The sequence below is a fragment of the Bubalus kerabau genome, chromosome 3 (assembly GCF_029407905.1).
Source record: "Bubalus kerabau isolate K-KA32 ecotype Philippines breed swamp buffalo chromosome 3, PCC_UOA_SB_1v2, whole genome shotgun sequence".
NCBI lineage: Eukaryota > Metazoa > Chordata > Mammalia > Artiodactyla > Bovidae > Bubalus > Bubalus kerabau.
This window is the reverse complement of record NC_073626.1, coordinates 71,414,836-71,438,968: the sequence shown is the minus strand read 5'-3', so window position 1 is coordinate 71,438,968 and position 24,133 is coordinate 71,414,836. Positions and strand designations below refer to the sequence as shown.

The window sequence follows — 24,133 nt, the reverse complement described above, 5'->3', positions numbered from 1 at the left end:
GCCATAAGGGTGGTGTCATCTGCATATCTGAGGTTATTGATATTTCTCCCGGCAATCTTGATTCCAGCTTGTGCTTCTTCCAGCCCAGCATTTCTCATGATGTACTTTGCATATACGTTAAATAAGCAGAGTGACAATATACAGCCTTGACGTACTGCTTTTCCTATTTGGAACCAGTCTGTTGTTCCGTGTCCAGTTTTAACTCTTGCTTCCTGACTTGCATATAGGTTTCTCAAGAGGCAGGTCAGGTGGTCTGGTATTCCCATCTCTTTCAGAATTTTCCAGTTTATTGTGATCCACACAGTCGAAGGCTTTGACATAGCCAATAAAGCAGAAATAGATGTTTTTCTGGAACTCTCTTGCTTTTTCTATGATCCAGCGGATGTTGGCAATTGATCCCTGGTTCCTCTGCCTTTTCTAAAACCAGCTTGAACATCTGGAAGTTCACAGTTCATGTATTGCTGAAGCCTGGCTTGGAGAATTTTGAGCATTACTTTACTAGCGTGTGAGATGAGTGCAGTTGTGTGGTAGTTTGAGCATTCTTTGGCATTGCCTTTCTTTGGGATTGGAATGAAAACTGACCTTTTCCAGTCCTGTGGTCACTACTGAGTTTTCCAAATTTGCTGGCTGATGAGTGCAGCACTTTCACAGCATCATCTTTCAGGATTTGAAATAGCTCAACTGGAATTCTATCACCTCCACTAGCTTTGTTCGTAGTGATGCTTTCTAAGGCCCACTTGACTTCACATTCCAAGATGTCTGGCTCTAGGTGAGTGATCACACCATTGTAATTATCTTGGTTGTGAAGATCTATTTTGTACTGTTCTTCTGTGTATTCTTGCCACCTCTTCTTAATATCTTCTGTTTCTGTTAGGTCCATATCACTTCTGTTCTTTATGGAGCCCATCTTTGCACGAAATGTTCCCTTGGTATCTCTAATTTTCTTGAAAATATCTCTAGTCTTTCATATTATGTTGTTTTCCTCTATTTCTTTGCATTGATTGCTGAGGAAGGCTTTCTTATGCCTTCTTGCTATTCTTTGGAACCCCACGTCCAAGGAGCAGTGGCTGTGTGGGGGCAGGAGGGCCAAGAGGAGCTACTCCACGTTCAAGGTCAGATTGGGCAGTGGTGAGGAGATACCCCTTGTCCAAGTTAAGGAGTAGCAGCTGCGCTTTGCTGGAGCAGCCGTGAAGAGATACCCCACGTCCAAGGTAAGAGAAACCGAAGTAAGACGGTAGGTGTTGTGAGAGGGCAACAGAAGGCAGACACACTGAAACCATAATCACAGAAAACTAGTCAACTAATCACATGGACCACAGCCTTGTCTAACTCAGTGAAACTAAGCCATGCTGTGTGGGGCCACCCAAGACAGGTGGGTCATGGTGGAGAGGTCTAACAGAATGTGGTCCACTGGAGAAGGGAATGGCAAACCACTTCAGTATTCTTCCCTTGAGAACCCCATGAACAGTATGAAAAGGCAAAATGAGAGGATACTGAAAGAGGAACTCCCCAGGTCGGTAGGTGCCCAATATGCTACTGGAGATCAGTGGAGAAATAACTCCAGAAAGAATGAAGGGATGGAGCCAAAGCAAAAACAATGCCCAGCTGTGGATGTGACTGGTGATAGAAGCAAGGTCCGATGCTGTAAAGAGCAATATTGCATAGGAACCTGGAATGTCAGGTCCATGAATCAAAGCAAATTGGAAATGGTCAAACAGGAGATGGCAAGAGTGAACATTGACATTCTAGGAATCAGTGGACTAAAATGGACTGGAATGGGTGAATTTAACTCAGATGACCATTATATCTACTACTGTGGGCAGGAATCCCTTAGAAGAAATGGAGTAGCCATCATGGTCAACAAAAGAGTCTGAAATGCAGTACTTGGATGCAACCTCAAAAACAACAGAATGATCTCTGTTCGTTTCCAAGGCAAACCATTCAATATCACAGTAATCCAAGTCTATACCCCAACCAGTAACACTGAAGAAGCTGAAGTTGAACAGTTCTATGAAGACCTACAAGAACTTTTAGAACTAACAAAGATGTCCCAAAAAAGATGTCCTTTTCATTATAGGGGACTGGAATGCAAAAGTAGGAAGTCAAGAAACACCTGGGGTAACAGGCAAGTTTGGCCTTGGAATATGGAATGAAGCAGGGCAAAGACTAATAGAGTTTTGCCAAGAGAATGCACTGGTCATAGCAAACACTCTTTTCCAACAACACAAGAGAAGACTCTACACATGGACATCACCAGATGGTCAACATCGAAATCAGATTGATTATATTCTTTGCAGCCAAAGATGGAGACGGTCTATACAGCCCGCAAAAACAAGACCAGGAGCTGACTGTGGCTCAGATCATGAACTCCTTATTGCCAAATGCAGATTTAAATTGAAGAAAGTAGGGAAAACCACTAGACCATTCAGGTATGACCTAAATCAAATCCCTTATGATTATACAGTGGAAGTGAGAAATAGTTTTAAGGGACTAGATCTGATAGATAGAATGCCTGATGAACTATGCACAGAGATTCATGACATTGTACAGGAGATAGGGATCAAGATCATCCCTATGGAAAAGAAATGCAAAAAAGCAAAATGGCTGTCTGGGGAGGCCTTCCATGGGGTTAGAATGAGACAAATGAGTTCAGGAAGCCATCTACTTGTACTCAGATCTATTTGGCAGTAATAATGAGAAGAATCCATTAGGAAGAAAAGTGATTGTTCCTACCTGTTATCTAATCTGCTTTCACAGAAAAAGATTACAGTAAACAGCTATTCTTCCACTAATTCCTTCCTTACTTCAGTTCTAGCCCAGCCCAAATTCTGGTGGAAAAGGTCTAACACACAAACTGTTGGTTAACAACTAGGCTGTTTTTATAGTTGTTTCAGGGGGAGTTGAAAATAATTTAATATAGTGTTTTATTAGATTTTCATCTGAAAAAAAAATCACTATTTCTTTTAACCGCAATAGTGAAAGAAATTTTCCTTATCTGGAGTTGTTATTAAAAAGGCGATCTTCATTTACTGACCCTTAGAAGGAACAATCACTGAATTCAACCATTTATTTAACCAAGAAATATTTCATGATGATCCACCAGGGCCGGCACCTCACTAGATGCTGAGGATGCAAAGATGAGCAGGGTGGCATTGGCTCCTCCTCAGGAACTAAGATCCAGCAGGCTGAATAACTGAACTTCCCAGAGGCTCGTCTTCTACCGTCCCTTAGCATCATTTACAACCAGTTCTTTCTTGTAGAAGATGACAAAAATAAAGCTTTATACCCTTGCTTGGAACAAGTTGAGGTATTCATAAGCAGGTAAATTTAAAATATGCTCTCATGCCTGAGCATTCTCATATTCACATCTTGAGAACTTTGAAAAGCTTATGTGAGAGGACTTCCCTGGTGGTCCAGTGGCCAAGACTCAGGGCTCCCAACGCAGGGGGCCCAGGTTCCATTCCTGGCAAGGGAACTCTACCCCACATGTCACAGCTGAGTTCACATGCCCCAACTAAAGATCCTGCATGCTGCAACAAAGATCAAAGATCCCACAGGCCGCAATTCAGACTCGGCGCACCCAAAATAAATAAGTAAATATTAAGGGAAAAAAAAGCTTATGTGAGGAAGACAGGTAGTTCTTGCCTTTGGTATGAAGTTCATGAAGTTGAAGGAGTGATTTCAAGGACTCGGCACTCTCAAACTCCTGAGTGTTCTGGAGGAAATCTTCTGCTTGGTCTATTTTAATGGCAAACTACAACAGAAATACAAGGGAAACACATTTGAAAAGATAAAAACCGAAGTGCCACATTTAGTTATGTGTAAATGTCTTCCATGGATTATTGGCCTAGCCGATTGTGTGTGTGTTGCTGGGATGATGTGTATGTCTGTGTGAGCGTGCCCCGGCCTCACATGTTTGTATGAGGTCTCTGTGCCCCTGTAGTCAATTTGCAAAGTGCCGAGATAAGAATTTTCCTCTGTCTGAATTGCATTTCTTTAATACCTGGAAATACATATGTATGCTGAAATAAACCCATTTGGTTACTGTTCTAATGTCTATTGAAATTTTCAAGTAAAATTATTGTGTCCCATGTAACAAATACGGCTGCTGTCAACATTCTAAAGCGGTTTCTCAAAGAACAACTAGAATGTTTGTTAACAGAAACCTACAAAAGTTTGTGTAGCCAGTAACCTACATAGTTATTAGTAAATTTAACTTAAAAATCCACTTAAAGAGGTTGAAATACATAGTTGATTTTTTCCTTAATAATTAGATGTAGAATTTAAAAATGTAAGTCTCAGAACATAGTTTAATCCCATCTCTACACTTGATTTTAGGACTGAGAAGTGATGTCTAATCCTATTTCTTATACAAAGCAAAATACATATATTTGTATTGAAATATATGTGGTCCAAATAGATACATACCAAAGGGTTATATTTATGAGAAGGAATAGGATTAGAGACAGATGAGGAATGGTAAGCTTTTAGATCTATAATTTGTAATTTTGTTTGCATTTTTATCAATGATTTTATGTACTTTTATACAAATAAAAATGAAATTAGATGCAGTAAAAAAGAAAAACGGAAAATGGAAAATGTCTCCTCTACTTCAAGAAAAAAAAAAAAGGAAACGGCTATTTGACACCGTAAATGGTAAGGAACGTGACCAGCCTCTCTTTTTGTATTTTTCCATTGAGGAAGTATGAAAGGGAGACGCTCAAAGTGATGTCAAGATTCTCAGGGGAGTAATCTGAGAAGCAAATTTTAGAAAAGAGCAAAACATACTCAGTAATGCTAGTACAGTGTATGCGTGTATGTGCGTTTGTGTGTGTGTTCACGCTCAGTAGCTGTGACATGTCTGACTCTTTGGGACCCCATGGACTATAGCCCATGAGGCTCCTCTGTCTATGGGATTTCCCAGGCAAGAATACTGGAGTGGATTGACATTTCCTCCTCCAGAGGATCTTCCTGACCCAGGAAAGGAACCCACGTCTCTTGTGTCTCCTGCATTGGCAGGTGGATTCTTGTACCACTGCATCACCTGGGAAGCCCACAATATATCCACAGTAGTAGACAAATAACTCTTTTATCTCAGCATGAAAGTTCAAAGGAAACTATTACCATTTATGAGAGCATTCAAATCAACACATTTGCCTTTGGATGATGTATAGAATAAACTCATAAAAGAAAAGTATCAGTGAGAAAGATACAAAAGCCTATCACAGTGCCTGTCATCTTTTTCAAGTTTTATCCAAACTCTCGTCTTTGGATTTAGTGATATCTAATATTTTTATGTGACAATTTAAAGATCTACTGTGTTTGATTATTACAGCAATATAAAATCCAGTTATAAATGGCATGGAAAGATGAGAGAGCAATTGCTAAGCACGCCCCCTTCTGAAATACAGAGAAGGCTTCCACCATCCTGTTAGAACCAGCAGATAGACATCAGCCAGTGTCAATTGGGGACAGTGCTCCCAAACTGAAGAACAGTGTTTCAGGAGAGAATAACCTATATGATGGTTAAGCTTGTGAATCTGAAGTCATCTTGTACTAACCATCAACCATGCAATAACAGGTTATTTTGTATTTCTAAAGAAATTCTGCATGCACATAGTTCACTAAAGGGATCCTATCTATACATCGTTTATATCTCTAAATCATTCTAACAGTTGATTATAAGGATATTCTTTGAAGAGAAATTTCAAAGGAAAAACAAAACCCTGGGAGGTGATTTGGTTTTCCCTGTAAATCATTACAAGAAATTTTGGAGTCACTGTGTAACTTATATCTGTATTTCAACTTATTGTTTGGCATCTTTTTTAAAAAGACAACCCAATAAACAAATAATGCCTTTCTCAGAAAAAGCTTCCCCGATGTTCTAATATTAACCTTTGTCTCAGGGATATTTTCTTTTCCCTACTTTTCTTCTTTTTACAGTCAGTATAGGATGGAAGTGGCAACAGGGGGACACTTTTCAAAGACCCTATTCTTAGTTTTGCTTACACAAGGGGCAGGGAAAATCATGTGGGAGTTTTCCATCAGCTAAGTATGAAGTGGTTCACAAAATTGGAAGAAGGATAACATAAGAAACTTCATCTTTTCACCAGGAATCAGAGTACTGGGCTGAATCATGGGTTGATTTACAAAGCATAATTCCTTTTATTTCAGGTACTATCTGGAAGTCATTTCTCATCATATAGAAAATCAGCTAGTATTAATGCGCCTACACGGTGAGAAACAAATATTGGACTTCATGTTTGAAAAAAGATAACTTCCTGTGCTCAGGCAACCTGAATTTCAAGGGCACTTAATACGTATACCTCACCTACTAAGACAAAATGAATCAGATGTGTCTATAATTTGACCCTTGTAGGCGTATTTCACCTGGTTTATTTCCTTTCAGGAAAGAAAATTATCGGTGGGACTTTTCCACAAAATAATCTGTGAGTTGGACTTCATTGTTCAAACTGTGAAAAACAAACCTTGAAAGTTACAGTAAGGTTTCTGCTCCTCCTTTTAACTTTTAAACGAGTTCATGATACATGAGACTGTCTACTTCAATTTTAATGTTCTAATACTAATCTTCTTTCTTTCATTATTTTGGATTTAAGTCCTGAATTTTCAGTTTGGAAATATCATATTTTTCAAAGCTAGTGCTTTATCATAATGAAGCAGTGCTCTCACATCAAAACGAATGTCCTGCCACTTGACAGAGAAGTTAAAAGTGACATTTCCAATAACTACCTTACACTAAATATAACACCTGCTTTGAAACTGCTCTTTGAGTCTCACATTTTGAAATTGGGTTCTTCAAAAAAACTCCAGAATTCAAGAAAAATCATGACCTTCTTAGGTCCAGGACTTTTTCCTTCCATATATTTTAACGAGCTCAAACTATGGAAATTCAACTACATGCCTTAGAGAGTACTCTATCATATGCTATGGCGACAAGTCAAACATTCTATGGACTATTCTACAGTTGCCTTATCTTAAAAAGCAGAAGAAACTGCATCCTCCAACTGTTAGTTAACAAGAACATGTTAGACCAGCATTTCCTAGTAATCCTGTAATCAGAGGTAATTGCTTGATTTAGTAATTATATTATTATTATCTAAAGAGATAAATATATCAAAATGGCTTATGGGTAAAAATTCCCATTTTTACTTAACATTTGTCCATTTTAATTAATTGCACTTATCTTTTGTTTGAAGGTATACATTCAAAATATTAAAAATTTTATTTTGACCATCAAAATTTAAATGTATATAACTTGGTTATTCTGCTGTTTAAAAAAAAAATCTGATCGCAATGTCTATTCAGAAAGAAAGGATTTTCAGGAGTGTCATCCATTTACTCTGAAGTGGAGACGGGAAACTTTTTTTAACAAACCTCCAAGGCATTTTCAAAAAATTCAGAGGTCAGTCTGAGAAGTTCCCTCCTTCTCTCAAGCATGGAGACCAGGGATGCCCACGCTTCGCCCAGCGTTTTGGCCATGGCATCATAGACCTGACTCTGATCTTTGTTCTCTTCAGCAGTCTTGTCTGCTTCTTGCAGGAGTTCCCATACTCGATCTTCCAAAGCCTAAGTCCAGGAATAAAAAAAAAAAAAGGCAGAGTGTCACTCCGTGTAAGAACTTGGGATCATATTTTAAACACATAGATTTTTGAAATTATATGTAGTTTAGGAAGGCCTGGAAAATCCCATGGATGGAGGGGCCTGGTGGGCTGCAGTCCACGGGGTCGCGAAGAGTCGGACACCACTGAGCGACTTCACTTTCACTTTTCACTTTCATGCATTGGAGAAGGAAATGGCAACCCACTCCAGTGTTCTTGCCTGGAGAATCCCAGGGACGGGGGAGCCTGGTGGGCTGCCATCTATGGGGTCGCACAGAGTCGGACACGACTGAAGCGACTTAGCAGCAGCAGAAGAGTATTTATAAACACAAACTGTTGTGCAGGCAGGTAGTAGAGCATACAGGAGAGAGCAGTTGAGACTGTGGTAAAATGGGGAGCATGGCCAGGCTAAAGGCATCCACATTTGAATGTTGTTGAAACACCATAGAGATTTATAAAAAAAAATGCATGATTACATACACAGGGGTACAGAATACTATGCCAACTTTACATTTCACAAAAAGAGAACTAATTGAAACACTTCTAGAAAGGAGTAATCATGAAAAAAAATTGTGAGAAATGAACCCAGTAAAACTTTTTATTCTAAATAGTTGTTACTGTTAACAAGCTTGTGAAGCTTAATGTAAATGTTAAGAGTAAGTTCTTGAAAGTGAATAGTCATAATGTAAAAATTAGAATATCTGTAACCAACACTGCATATTGCTTGAACAAAATGTGGAAGATGAAGGGCAACATGTGCTTTCATAATTGTCTCATTTGGGGACAGGAGGAGGATCCCACAGATCCTACTCTATTCTTGATATTGGCACCAAAATCAAGGCACAATTTTAAAATACATTAACAATAACATGAATAAATCCTAAAATGTCAACAGAAAAGGAAACTAAACATGTGATGATGCATAATACAACAAAGAAAACGAAGTAAATAAGAATACATTTATTAGGACACACAAAACAAAATGATAGGAATATAATTAAATATCAGTTAACACTCAAAACATGAATGAGTTAATTTTTTCAATTAAAAGGCAAACAGTATCAGATTAAGGGGAAACAATTCAACTAATTTATATTTGCTGGAGTCATCCCTCAACTAAAAAGATATAAAATCTTAAAATAAAGAGATGAGATATATTAGCAGAGACAAAAATAAAGGAGAATTAGCAATGCTAATCTCAGACAAATTAGAAATCAAAACAAAAAATCACTGTGATTAAAAAACAATACTTTACATTGATAAATTACACAATTCACAGGGGAAATAAGGCACTCATGATGTTTGTATTTATGACATTAAAATATTTAAAGTAGGTATGTGCCTGCATGCTAAGTCACCTCAGTCATGTCCAACTCTTTGACACCCTATGAACTGTAGCCCGTCAGGCTCCTCTGTCTCTGGGATTCTCCAGGCAAGAATACCAGAGTGGGTGGCCATGCCCTTCTCCAGTGGGTATTCGTGACCCAGGGATTGGATCCACGTTTTTTAACTCTCCTGCACTGGCAGGTGGGTTCTTTACCACTGGCGCCACCTAGACCCAGTCAGACCAAAATGCAATACAAGTAGAAATAAACAACAAAAGACCAGATGATAAAAGAAATCTCTTAGAAATGTTAAGAAAACACTTTAAAGAAAAATTCCTAGATCAAATAAAGAAAAAGCTATAAATACGGGCTATTTAGAAGAAAAAAATAACAATGAGGCTACTGTGTTTAAAACTTAAGATACACAGATATTTTATGCTTAGATGAAATTCATAGCATTAGACAACTTTGTTTTTGAAAGAAAGAAAAAATGCATTAAACATTCAAGTCTAAATTATAGAAAAAGACTCCTAAATTAAGACAAAATAAAAGGGGATTAACTTATTAAATATAAAATCAAAAAATAACAAATGAGAGATAAATATAAGAATTGATTTTTTTAAAGGTTGAGTCATTGAAAATCCAAATGAAATATAAAAACATCTGACAGGTGGGACAAGATGGCAGAGTGGGACGATCCTGAGCTCATGTCCTCCCACATACAAACCAACACTACAACTACATATAGAACAACTCATTCTGAGAAACATCTGAAGACTAGTATAAACGGCTCTTCCAAAATTAAGGAAAATTTTGAAAAGTACATCAAGATGGAGAGAAGTGGCAGGGATGTAATGTATCAGTATACATACCACCAGTGCAGGGATCCACAAGTGGGAAGGGATATCACCAATTCGAAGGTCCTAAGGAGCAAGAGGTTCGAGCCCCGTGTTGGGCACCTCAGCCTTTGGTACCAGTACTGTAGGACAAGGCTCCCTTAACTGACTTTGAAAACCAGCAGGGCTTATGTAGAGATGAGACTCTTAAGAGGCTTGTACGCTAACTTACTCACTTGAGTCTCAGTGCAGAGGCAAAAGTTTGAAAATGCCTGTTGCTCTAGCCAGCCTGCCCAAGTTGTCCAGTACATGCGTTCTATTAATACATAGGAGATGAAGGAAAGTTATGCCCAACCTAGACAGCATATTAAAAAGCAGAGACATTACTTTGCCGACAAAGGTCCATCTATTCAAAGCTATGGTTTTTCCAGTAGTTATGTATGGATGTGAGAGTTGGACCATAAAGAAAGCTGAGTGCCAAAGAACTGATGCTTTTGAAAACTGTGGTGTTGGAGAAGACTTCTTGAGAGTTCCTTGGACTGCAAGGAGATCAAACAAGTTAATCCTAAAGGAAATCAGTCCTGAATATTCATTGGAAGGACTGATCCTGAAACTGAAACTCCAGTACTTTGGCCACCTGATGTGAAAAACTGACTCATTGGAAAAGACCCTGATGTTGGGAAAGATTGAAGGTGGGAGGAGAAGGGGATGACAGAGGATGAGATGACTGGATGGCATCACTGACTTGATGGACATGGGTTTGAGCAAGGTCCGGGAGTTGGTGAAGGACAGGGAGGCCTGGCGTGCTGCAGTCCATGGGGTTGCAAAGAGTTGGACATGACTGAGTGACTGAACTGAACTGATGCTCCTACTCAAGATCATACCTTCAAGATTGGGAGAAGTAACTGCTTTGTCTAACCCATAGAAACAAACACAGAAAACCAAACTAAAATGAGGAATTTGTTCCAAATGAAAGAACAAGATAAAACCCAGGGTTTTATCCTAATGAAAAAACCCTAATGAAATGGAGATAAGTATTAGGTTGATACACAAGTAATCGTGGTTTCAGACCATGAATTTTAAATCATTTTAACTAGCCTCAAACACATCTTTACTAATCAAAATAGGAACCATTATAATCAACACATTGTTGCCGATGAGAAATAAATTTGTTTACTCCTGTAGCATAAAAATCCATGTTTCAGGATTGGTGAACTCTTGGAAAGCATTTTCTGCCTCTTGTTGGTTGTGGAAACATTTTCCCTGCAAAAAGTTGTTGAGATGCTTGAAGAAGTGGTAGTTGGCTGACAAGAGGTCAGGTGAATATGGCAGATGAAGCACAACTTTGTAGCCCAATTCGTTCAACTTTTGAAGCTTTGGTTGTATGATGCACAGTCAGGCATTGTTGTGGAGAAGAATTGGGCCCATTCTGTTGATCAAGAGGCATTGCATTTCTCAGTGCATCTCATTGATTTGCTGGGCATATTTCTCAGATGTAACAGGTTTTGCAGGATTCAGAAAGCTGTAGTGAATCAGACTGTCAGCAGACCACCAAACTGAACATCAGATCTTTTTTTGGTGTAAGCTTGGTTTTAGGAAGTGCTTTGGAGCTTCTTCTCAGTCCAACCAGAGCTGGACATCGCAGGTTGTCATATAAAATCCACTTTTCAATGCACATCACAATCCAATCAAAAAATGGTTAATTGTTGTGTAGAATAAGAAAAGACAACACTTCAAAACAACAAATTTTTTGATTTTCGATCAGCTCATGAGGCAACTACTTACTGAGCTTTTTCAACTTTCCAATTTGCTTCAAATGATGAATTAGCACAAAATGGTCAACACTGAGTTCTTCAGCAACTTCTCGTGTAGTTGTAAGAGGATCAGCTTCAATGATTGCTCTTAATTCATCACTGTCACTTTCTGATGACCAGCCACTGCACTTCTCATCTTCAAGGCTATTGTCTCCTTTGCAAAACTTCTTAAATCACCACTGCACTGTATGTTCGTTAGCAGTTCCTGCATCAAATGCGTTGTTGATGTTGCGGGTTATTTCTGCTGCTTTACAACCCATTTTGAACTTGAATAAAAAAATCACTCAAATTTGCCTTTTGTCTAATATCATTTATATAGTCTAAAATAAACAGCAAGTAATAAGTCACTAGCAAATAAAAAAAGTGAGAAATGAGCATTTAAAATGATGTATAACATAACCACATTTAAGAATGTATTCCAGTATCAAAGGGCAAAGTTCAACAATGTAAAACTGCAATTACTTTTGCACCAGCCTAATAATTTCCTGATAAAAAGTACAAAGTGGAACTGTTAGTTGCTCAGTCATGTCTGACTCCTTGCGACCCCAGGGATTGTAACCTGCCAGACTCCTCAATCCATGGAATTCTCCAGGCAAGAATACTAGAGGGGTTGTCATTTCCTTCTCCAAGGGATCTTCCCAACTCAGGGATAGAACCCACTTCTCCTGTGTCTCCTGCATTGGCAGGCAGATCCTTTAATGTCTGAGCCACCAGAGAAGCCCAAATAGTTCAAAGCAATAGTCATAAAGTCACACACCAAACTCAGAAAAAGAATGGAGGAACACAATAAGAATTTCAACAAAGTTAAAAAAATATAAAAAAGAACCAATCAATATAAAACTGATATAAAAAAGAGCTAAAGAATACAATAACTGAAATAATATACTGGAGGGAATAAACTACAGATTAGGTGATGCAGAAGAACACATACACAAGCTGAAAGACAAAATAGTGGAAATCAGAACAACAATGATAGTTTAAGAAAGCTCTGGGACAAATTGAGAGTATAAACGTTTGCATTACAGGGGTCCCAGGACAAAGAGAGAAAGGGGCATGTTGTTGCAAATGGCTACATTTCATTCTCTTTTATGGGTGAGTAATATTCCATTGTAAATATACACCACATCTTCTTTATCCAGTCATCTGTTGATGGACACTTAGGCTGATTTCAATTCTTGACTATTGTAAATAATGCTACAAATAAACATTGGGGTTGCTTGTTACCCTAGCATAGCCAGGTAGATTCACAAATGTAAAATTATTTGTTATGCATTAGACATTCAAGGTTCTCTCATACTTAATAAAGAAAGACAATAAAATTCATAATGAAACAAAGGGCTGGACAATTTCATACTTAATTCAAAACTTCCCTCAGGTAGAGTGGGTTGAACATGCCAATGAACTAACTCTTCAGAGACATCCATTGAACACTTGCCCACTCCACTCTCTTTGGTATTTAGGCTAACCACACATATGATTGTCTAATTTGCCAGGACAGTTAGATCAAATGTGTGTACTTTCTTCAGTTCAGTCTCTCAGTCGTGTCCGACTCTTCGCGACCCCATGAACTGCAGCACGCCAGGCCTCCCTGTCCATCACCAACTCCCGGAGTTCACCCAGACTCACGTCCGTTGAGTCAGTGACGCCATCCAGCCATCTCATCCTCTGTCATCCCCTTCTCCTCCTGCCCCCAATCCCTCCTAGCATCAGAGTCTTTTCCAATGAGTCAACTCTTTGCATGACATGGCCAAAGTACTGGAGTTTCAGCTTTAGCATCATTCCTTCCAAAGAAATCCCAGGGCTGATCTCCTTCAGAATGGAATGGTTAGATCTCCTTGCAGTCCAAGGGACTCTCAAGAGTCTTCTCCAACACCACAGTTCAAAGGCATCAATTCTTCGGCACTCAGCCTTCTTCACAGTCCAACTCTCACATCCATACATGACCACTGGAAAAACCATAGCCTTGACTAGATGGACCTTTGTTGGCAAAGTAATGTCTCTGCTTTTCAATATGCTATCTAGGTTGGTCATAACTTTCTCCCAAGGAGTAAGCGTCTTTTAATTTCATGGCTGCAATCACCATCTGCAGTGATTTTGGAGCCCCTAAAAATAAAGTCTGACACTGTTTCCACTGTTTCCCCATCTATTTCCCATGAAGTGGTGGGACTGGATGCCATGATCTTCGTTTTCTGAATGTTGAGTTTTAAGCCAACTTTTTCACTCTCCTCTTTCACTTTCATCAAGAGGCTTTTTAGTTCCTCTTCACTTTCTGCCATAAGGGTGGGGTCATCTGCATATCTGAGGTTATTGATATTTCTCCTGCAATCTTGATTCCAGCTTGTGCTTCTTCCAGCCCAGCATTTCTCATGATGTACTCTGCATAGAAGTTAAATAAGCAGGGTGACAATGTACTTTCTTAGTTTCCTCCTTATGTGACAAGGGCTGGCTAACTTTATATTGTCCATGTTTTTTCCATTTTATATATTTTATCATTAAAATGGAATAACTTGGCCTCAATTTCTACTTATGATGGCTCAAGACTTAAATTAGAAGTTTTAAATTCTAAGATACTGCAATCATATGACAAAGACTGAATTATATGACAAAGAACTGAAAGCAGAAAAACTCGACAATCTCATGACAGAGATGCAGAAGGGAATAAGAAATAATGAGCAATAAACTCATTCTAGGAGAAGGCAATGGCAACCCACTCCAGTACTCTTGCCTGGAAAATTCCATGGAGGGAGGAGCCTGGTAGGCTGCAGTCCACGGGGTCGCTAAGAGTCGGATACGACTGAGCGACTTCACTTTCACTTTCATTTTTCACTTTCATGCATTGGAGAAGGAAATGGCAACCCACTCCAGTGTTCTTGCCTGGAGAATCCCAGGGACGGCGGGGCCTGGTGGACTGCCGTCTATGGGATCACACAGAGTTGGATACGACTGAAGCGACTTAGCAGCAGAGCAAAGCAAGTGAACACTTAGACTTTCAGTGATATTTCTCAAGTTTGACAAGAAGGTGGTAAGATGAATCTGAAAGTTGGCTACTTCTCTATCAAAGTGGGGTTGCCTCTGGAAGTATATTTAGCCTTATCAAATACATGTAGGTTTCTCATAATACTGTTCTTTTCCCACTGACGTGACACTTTGTAAACAAATAATACAGGAGTTTTGGGGACAGGCAACTTGAAGGACTACAGTTCTGGTTTTCTATATTTCCTTGGGATTTTCCCATGACCTCCAGTATGAACTGTAAAATGTTTGATTCACTGTAATCCCAAGGCTGGAACATTCTTGCAGAACTTTCTGGGTTTAATTTGGTAAAAATTACACTTGGGATTTTTCCAAGCAAGCCAGTTGACATCTGTCTTGAAGATTGGCAGAAAACTATCTGCTCCAAATTCTCTTGAAATTCAGATCAGTCTTGGGGTTCTGGGATCAAGGCCAGGTACAGTTAATGTTCCCCTATCAAACACCATCGGAAATAACGGAGGAGACGGGGATTTTGACAGAGTGAACTAGGCAGGATTCATAGAATAGAGACATTTCTATACCGATCTAAAATCTAAGATAATAACCAGTTGGTGTTTATTTCTGGAAGATTCCTGGAATGGAGGCTGATTTGTACACAAAGCAAAATTCCACCCTACAGGTGTTTGATGCATAGTACTTGGATCTCTATGATACTTCTTCCCCAACTTTGGTAAAAGTATTAGGAAGTCCACTCAGTTCTTACTGTTCTATTTTAATGTTGAGTCCTCAAGAAGACTACCTCTTTCTTCCCTCAAGGAATAGGATCTATCAGTTTGGTAGCCTGAAACAAAAAGGCAAGTGAAGTTCTACTGGAGAGGGCTAGAGGTCATACAACCCATGTACGTTAATGATGATGATTTCAAATCTGTGAAACAGACACAAGAGATCTAAGTTGTAACTCACTCATGTTTACAGCTCCAGTAACAGGCATGTTAAGGCATTTCTAATTGTCATCATGTGTGTGTGTGATTTATGGGGAAGGAGTTCAGTGAAGAATTGCCCTCCCACATAATAATCTTACTGAGAAACGCCGAATGCCTTACACAAATGTTTGTGATAGAATGTGTGAGAGGTCTAAGAGGTTCCATTACTTTCTCTTGAAAATCATTTCACTTTATTTCACAGGCTGTTAGAGAGTTTAGAGGCCACTTATTCCAATTTGACATCAGCCTTAGCAAGTGTCTAACGAAACTGCAACACAGACCCATTCTAGACCAACAGGGCTCCTTTAGTTTAGGAGCGAAACCTTCCATAGTTTTTGGAAAAAAACTTTTCTTAGATGGTCCCAAATTTTGCCTCCTCATTTCCTAGAGTGCCACAGATCCCGGATTTCCCATAGTTGTCAAGAAAACCCTTGACAACACCCTGCAAGTCTATGTCTCACTCCTTATATACACTTGCAGAGTTCTTTTAAAACATTCATAGGATTAATGTATCATGGAAATTAAATCCAGGTAACCTTGAAGGATATAACTTTGAACACCTGAAGTGAGCCCACCTTCACCCCATCTTTTCAAATGGCCTCTCTCAACTGTGGGAGACACGGGAGACACAGGTTTGATCCCTAGGTCAGAAAGATCCCCTGGAGAAGGAAATGGCGACCCACTCCTGTATTCTTGCCTGGGAAATCCCATGGACTGAGGAGTCTGGTGGACTAAAGCAAATTGCATATAGCAAAGGGTCAGACACGACTGGGTGGTTATGCACAATGTTGCTGTTGGCTATAGATGGACTTCCTACCTAACTGAAGAGAAGCTGCTCTTCCAGGTTGAAGACTATCAAAAACAGTAAGGTCAAAAGATAAATCAGTATTGGAAAACATACTTAAAGGGGAAGAAATCTCATTTTTGCATGTCTTATTTTTTTAGTGCAGTAAAAATACTGCAGTACAAATAATAAAATTTGTATAGTGTTTTACAGTTTAAATGTTTATATATTATCCCCACAGCACTTAAAACATCCTCAGTCAACAGGAATCTACAGCAAGTTATTTCACTTGAATAGAAAGGGGCTCTTTATTCTCCATTACAGCTAAAATCAGTCACTTGTTCAAACACAATACAATCATATTTTCAACAACTCCTAGGATTCAGAGCAGATAATACCTAATGGAACCTGATGTTATTCAAGAGCATATTTACTCATCCACGTTCTCAACCATTCATCAAGAATTTTTCAAGCATCTCTTAATCAAATGATACAAACTGTGGTAATATATCTGAAAATTGAGGAGAGAAGCATCTAGTTTGGATTGTATTGTTTTCCTTTCTTTGATGCTTCAGCTTTTTCTTAATCCTCATTTACTTCTGAATTCACTTCTGAATAGCTTCTGTTCCCACCGTGCCAGTGAAATATTCTTGTATAGATCCACAATGACCTCACATTTGTCAATGCTAAATAATCGTCATTCAATCACTTGTTTGTGATTAATACTGCTATGTGCTCCTTAAATTTTTTTTTCTTCCATCAAATACAAGTATACTTTGATTTTCCTTCTATGCTTTGGCACTGTTTTACAGGCTCACTTTCTCTGCCTAATTTTTAAATGTCTAGGTGTCTGTTGGGCTTCCCTGCTGGATTAGACAGTAAAGAATCTGCCTGCAATGCAGGAGACCCAGGTTCGATCCCTGGGTTGGGAAGATCCCCTGGAGGAGGGAATGGCAACCCACTCCAGTATTCTTGCCCGGAGAATTCCATGGACAGAGGAGCCTGGTGGGCTACAGTCCATGGGGTTGCGAAGAGCTGGACATGGCTGAGTGACTAACACTCTAACTTTCACTCTCGGGTGTCTATTAGGGGAGGTCATTGAAAGGACATGACCTGGTGGTTGACCTGTAAGCTGGATCCAGGCAATTAGAGGCTCCTCACTCCCTCCTCTATGTTTAGTAGGTAAACATTCCTGGCTTCCAGAAGTTGCCCCCACAGACACAGCTTTGAGATAGTGATGTGGTGTTGAGACTATCTGGATGGAACATATGACTGAACGCAGTGAAAGAATCTATACAAACTTTTAAGATTTGGCAGACAGGGGTGTGGCTGCCCAGGACAAGCCTCCTAAATAAGTTCCCTTGGTTGGTAAACCTACCACCTGCCATCTGGAGCGGTCCATCTCTTTGTTTCTCCCTGCCCTCCACCCAGGGGATCAGCTTCCAATTACCTCCAGGTAGCTTCCTAGGTTGTAGAGCCACAAGGCTCCAGGAAACCACAGTCTTTGCTCATTTCTTCTCACTCAACAAGTAGGTGTCAGGGGTAGGACAAGGGCGCTTATAATAAAGTCATTTGTGTGACTTTTTTCAAATTATACTCAACTTCTTCACAAAAGTTTAATGTGGTCTCAAGGGCAAGTGAGCCCAGAGTCTGATTGGACTATCACAGTGAACCACTGGTACTGATTAGACTGTGTTTCTACATAAGCCACAAGGGAAGGAGGGGAAGAGAAAAAGAAAATTATTATTTAATACTCCTCTCCAAGCGAGTGCATAAGTTCTTATTACTACAACCACTGTCTATGTAATTTGTTTCTCCTGATTTTTAAACTGTATTGAAAAATTGCACCCAAACACCCAAAACTCTCTCATATTCAAGACATCTAAAACTGATCATGCCATCTTCTCCACCAAATCTCCCACTCACCTGGCTTTCAGGGGCAGAAACATGGACGACAACTTTTACTCCTCTCTCCTCCATATCTCCTTCAATTCCAAGATCTAATCAGTCAACATCCTATATTTCATTCAAACTTTCTCCTTCCTCTGTTTCCACTCCCCCACCCGCTGCCTTACCCTGGTTTAGTCTCTCACTTCTCACATGGATTCCTACAACAGCCTCTCAACTTGTCTTCCTGCCTCCCAGCTCACCCTTACCCAATCCATTCTCTGCCATGATGCCATGTAGGTCTTTCTAAATCAGAAATATGACCACTTCCTTTAGCAACTTATCAATCTTTCAATGGCTTTCAAATGATTTTAAGATAAAAATGCAAAGTGTAAGCACAGCAAGTAAGACCCTCGGTGCCTGATTCTCTTTCTGATCTTCTCTCTGCTCACTCCCTCACACTGCTCTCCAGCCTTCTGACATTCTTGTGGTTCCCTAACTTTCCCACAGCCTAACCTCCCAGTCTCAGCCCAGAACACTTTTCCTTGTTGCCGTCCCCTCTTCTCTCTCTCTCCTGTGACTCACCATGCTTGAGCAATTCTTCATCATCCTTCAACACACTGTTCAGTTTTGACTCTTTAAGCAACCCTTTCCTCACCCTCAGCCTCCATGAATCTGAGGTAGTTACCTCTTTAAAGTGCTTTCCACTATTATAGCAATTATTATAGTGAATTTTTTGTTTACTTTTCTTATTATCAAAAATGTCATTTCATATTAAAAATGAGTAAAAATATTTTTTAAATCACTTAAAAAATAACCTATAATCCCACTACCCAGAGGTAACCACCATTAATATTCTTTTGGTTTTACCTACACACACACACACACACACACACACACACACACACTTAAAATCATATAGTAGAGATCAGAGATCAGAAAACTATGGCCCACAGTCCAAATCCAGCCTGCCATCTGTTTTCACATGGTCTGCAAGCTAAGAAGAGGCTTTATATTTAAATTATATTTAAAATTTAAATACTACTATTTAAAACTACTATTTAAAAAAATTTAAAGCTACTATTAAAAATTAAAAATTTAAAACTACTATTGATATTTCCTGACACATGAAAACTATACAAAATTCAAATTTCAATGTCCATAAATAAAATTTTATTGACAAACAACCATGCCCAATTTTTATGCACAGTCTGTGGTTGTTTTCACATTAAAATAGCAGAGTTTTAATAGTTTCAACTCTCAAATTCATATGACCCACAAAGTTTAAAATATTAACCAATGTGACCTATTACCAGAAAATGTTTGCTCACCTCTGATGTAGAAAGTTATGTGTTGTTTTTCTGCTTAACATTATGAGTTCTTTCAATATTTTCTATAATTATTATGTTTTGTTGTTTTTGTTGTTCAGTTGCTCAGTTGTGTCCAACTCTGTGACCCCATGGACTGCAGCATGCCAGGCTTCCCTGTCCTTCACCATCTCCTCGAGTTTGCTCAAACTCATGTCCATTGAGTTGGTGATGCCATCTGTCTTCCCCTTCTCCCCCTGCCTTCAATTTTACCCAGCATCAGGGTCTTTTCTAATGAGTTGGCTCTTTCCGTCAGGTGGCCAAAGTATTGGAGCAAAGTATTATTGTGTTTAGTGGTTGTCTAGTACCCATTAGTGGGGTGCCATAATTTAAGTATCCTCCTATTGTTAAGTATTAAACCTTGCCTCCATTTTTAATTATTGTAAAAAATATCAGGCTGAGTCAATTCCAACAATCTTCATTTCATTTGACTTCTTGATCCTTTCATATAAATCTTGTGGCTCTTTCTTATTCCCAAAAAATAAATTCCTAAGAGTGGAATGATTGGGTTAAAGGTTATACCACTTTTCAATTGCTAAAGTTGTTCTCTAAAAAGTTTGTACCAACTGACTAGCACCATTACAATATAATGACTGTCTTTCTATATGTCCGACTTTCCACTAACCCCTGAGGACCAGGACTTTTTAAACTCCCAGTATACAGCAGAGTACAAGACTCATAGGAAGCACACAGTGGATTATGAGGAATGTGTAGCCAGGCCCATTTTCAGTATAGAAGAGCAGTGTTTCTCAATCTTGAGAATTCGCACCAAAACAACAAGTTTGTGGACTCCCAGTTTGAAAAACCACTAAAAAAAAGAAAAAGGTCAAACTACTCCTTCAGAGACACCACATGAAAAATACAAGTGTAAGCTCTGAAATTTAGCAACTTAAATATCTTAAGTCATCCCATTAAAAACTTATAATAATTTAGATTCACATGGATCTCTGAGAATGTACCTCTGAAGTCCTAGGGATCTGAGAAGCACGATTTGAGAAACAATGTGACAGAGGACACAGGATGATGAGCGGGGCCTTGGGGGAGGCACCTAGCTGTCAAATGCGTAGCTGCAGTGATAGCAAACTGCTCGAGATGCTCCCTACTGACAAGCTGTGTGATCAGTATCTTCCAACCAGCAAGAAACCACTTCTGCCCACTCAGTCTTGTGGTGGTACCTCTTGGGGAAGGTAAAAAGTGGGGAAAGCTTCAGGTGGGAAAAAAAACCATAGGATTGAACCAAAAAGATTGGGGGAGTATGTTTAAAAAGGGGAGAGATGTGCTGGATAACAAAACAGCTGGAAATTAGGAAACCTCAAGAATAGAGGCAGATGTGGTAGGGTTAACAGAGTCCAGAGATGAAGTCATCCCAGAGTTTGATGCAGGAAGGTTGAAGGTTAAGGACAGGGTAATGGATGGCGTGAAGCTCCTAGGAAGCATCAACAACACATCAAACTGATATGTTTCACAAACATAAAGACTACTTGATATTATTCTTGTGGAGTCACAGTAGCTATGAGGTATATGCTGCCAGTAAACGTAAGTGAAAGTTGAGCAATTACTCCGATAATTTGATTGATGCATTTAGTCAATCTGGAAAATGACATGAAGATTTTTTTGCTCAGTGCTTGCTTCTAGAATAATTATTTCAACAGTCTATTTTAACATTTCTTGATGAAATTTAAAAATTTACTTCTCACAGGAGGAAACAAGGTTTGCTCATGAAGAAAATTTTGAGGTAGACACAGAAGCTGCAGTCCACATTTTAGATCCACTTTAGCAGCTCTGAACATTTTATAAGCTAATTTTTCTCATTAAGTCTTGGCCTATTGTAAAATGGGAACAATAATACCACCTACCTTATAAGGTTTTATGAAGATTGAACAAAGTAATCCATGAAAGCTCTTAGTACAGTGCCTGGTATATAGTAAGCATTCAATAAATATCTGAAATGAGTCTGAAATCCATGTTTAAGAAGGGAATGTTGCATTCTGGGATTTGTAGTTCCTGTTGGCTGAAGGCTATATGAATGACTAGAAAGCAAGCATTCAATAAATGTGAGCTATTATTTTAGTTACATTACTAGTATGATTTTTGCATACTTATAAAAACATTGGATGGAGAACATATTGAGGTCCTTGCAGGAATAAACAAAATGACTTCAAACTTTTAATAGAAAATGATTTCCAATTAGAAGTGCCTACATGAATGCCAATCACTGTAGCCTTCACTAATAATTTCAGAACTAATAAAAGTCCAAAATATATGAATAAGATATTTAAATCTGAGTCCAAATAACAGGGAGCTGCTTCCAAAGAACAAGTATGTTAGAAAGAATTGTTTTTAGAACATTTTAGAAAGAATTGCTCCTCCAGAAAAATTCTCAATTGATCATTTTGTCCTTAAATTTTACACTAGTTCACTATGGTGAAATAGCTATTTTTTTTAATGTATGAAAATAATTTTATCACATATACAGATGAGGTGGACAGTACAAATATTTTGCTTCTTAAAACTGAATATAGAAATGTACTAAACCTGACAAAGGTCTATGTTTAGTAAAGTTCAAGTGAGCATTTTGGACTTCATGGTAAATCCTATTATCTCATCAAACTGAGTGGGAAATTTATGTTTAAGAATGGAATGTTGCATTCTGGGATTTGTAGTTCCTCTTGGCTGAGAGCTATATGAATGACTACGAAGACATCAACATATTCTTTTTTATGCCTCACTAAAATGAAGTAAACATATGTGACAGTAAACATGTTCTGTCGTTTTCACAACCACATTTCCAATGCTGATATAAAATGCATTCTAAATCAAAGTTTATAATGGTCTCCTGCTATTTCTTCTAATGCTAAGAACTGTCCTGACCAATTTGTTTCAAAACGCATCATACAATTCATACTAATGACTAATTTGTTAAGAACTGCCATTTGCTGATGGGTGGATTATGTTTATATATAACAGTCTTTGAATTAATATATATTATATTTTACTGTTAATCTGATTCTAATTCTACTGCCAAGCATTTTTGTTATTAGATCACATTTCAGAGTCAGGATTAAGATATCACCTGAAATTTGTTGCCTACAAACGAGATCTGAATATCAATTTTCTAATATTTTCTTGAAAACACACCACATGCTCTCTATCAGGTAATCTAAATTACATCCTAAGTAGAGAAGCGCATAAAATCTAGTTTTAAAAGCTGAAGAATTTCTTTTGGCTTCTTGAGAGTGTGAAATTACCAAACATACAAAAATTCAGAGAATATTTTAGGATAATCTATTTAAGTCAAAAATAGAACAAAACAAGTTAACCCCAAAGTGGGATGTATTTAGAGATTGCTTACATATAGGGTTTATCTATGGAAAAATATGACAATAAGAAAAAAGTAATATTGCAATGAACGAGCACAGCACACTGCACTCTATAAAGAACTTTTGTTACCAGAGATAACAAATAATAATACAGAGGAATGGGATGTTTGTTTCCCATCCTTACCCTGATTCAATACAGTGTGTGTTTCTTAACACAAGATACTTCTGTGGGATACTCTGCACTTTCCTATCTTCCAGATGAGGCAACACCTCATTTCCCTCCTCTCTGTAACCCCAGAGAAAATACTCTTCCACCAGCCACAAGGAAACCCACAAGCTATCAACTACCCAGTATCGCCATTATTGAGCCTCCCTCTTAGGCAGCTCCAAGGCTGCCCTTGAAGGATCTATACCTGAAATAAAGCTCTGTGGCCTTCTCCTCTGTCTCCCTTATATCAATTCCTTGGCCAGAATTCTGCCCCAATTTCCCTGAATAAAGTCCAGCTTGTTTATCTGAGTTTCATTTGCAGGTAATATTACTTGAGATATCACTTAATTGTAATTTGTTATTTGCATTTACATGTATGGGGTAAAGCAGGAGAGAAAAAAGAAATTAAACCATGTGAATGCACCTTTGTTCAATGTTATCAGCTTCTAAATCTTTTATAAGATGTCAGTATATGGCAAAGAAGTCCCCAAGAGGAAATCAGTGGGGGTTTTCATATGAAACTGTCCAAATAGTATTCAATGACCACTCTGTAGGATACTGCAGATGTCCACGGCCATCTAAGGGATTAACTAGATGACTTCTAAGGCCCCATCAAATTCCATGGTTTTGCAATACAGCAATTCATTAATTCACTCAGCATTTATTGAGTACTTATACTTACAAGGTAAAAGCAGCTGAAATCTAGAAACTTTGATTGTGACATGTTTAACTTTGTTTTCTACCATATTTCAATATTAAACTTTGTGTTTTAAGAGGCTCATAATAGCCAAGTCCTTATTGAAATACAAAAATAAAAGCACTGTCCATACTATTGAAGAAATCTATTTTTTCTCAGTGATAGGACATAATTTGGTTTTGCCATCGAAGACTTCACCTTTTCTTCCTTTTCAGACACACATACTCAGGAGAAAATGAAGCTGCTATGGCAGGCATGTTGATTTTTTCTTTTCTTTTTGCCAAAACAATATCCCTTTTCTTCTCACCAACAGAACCCTT

At 38.5% G+C, this 24,133-nt stretch overlaps 1 protein-coding gene across 4 annotated transcripts in view; it reads right to left on the bottom strand.

The window, feature by feature from the left end:
• The window catches only part of CCDC141 (coiled-coil domain containing 141), a 213,874-nt gene that overhangs the window by 153,070 nt on the left and 36,671 nt on the right, over positions 1-24,133 (bottom strand). For all 4 annotated transcript variants that reach the window (XR_008711769.1, XM_055572073.1, XM_055572074.1 and 1 more), the window contains exons 3-4: positions 7,396-7,587; positions 3,646-3,754 (exon numbers count right to left, since the gene is read on the bottom strand). Coding sequence is in view for 3 of the 4 variants with exons in the window: in XM_055572073.1 (XP_055428048.1) it covers positions 3,646-3,754; positions 7,396-7,587 (301 nt within the window). In the remaining variant the exon portion in view is untranslated. The remainder of the gene's footprint in view (positions 1-3,645; positions 3,755-7,395; positions 7,588-24,133) is intronic.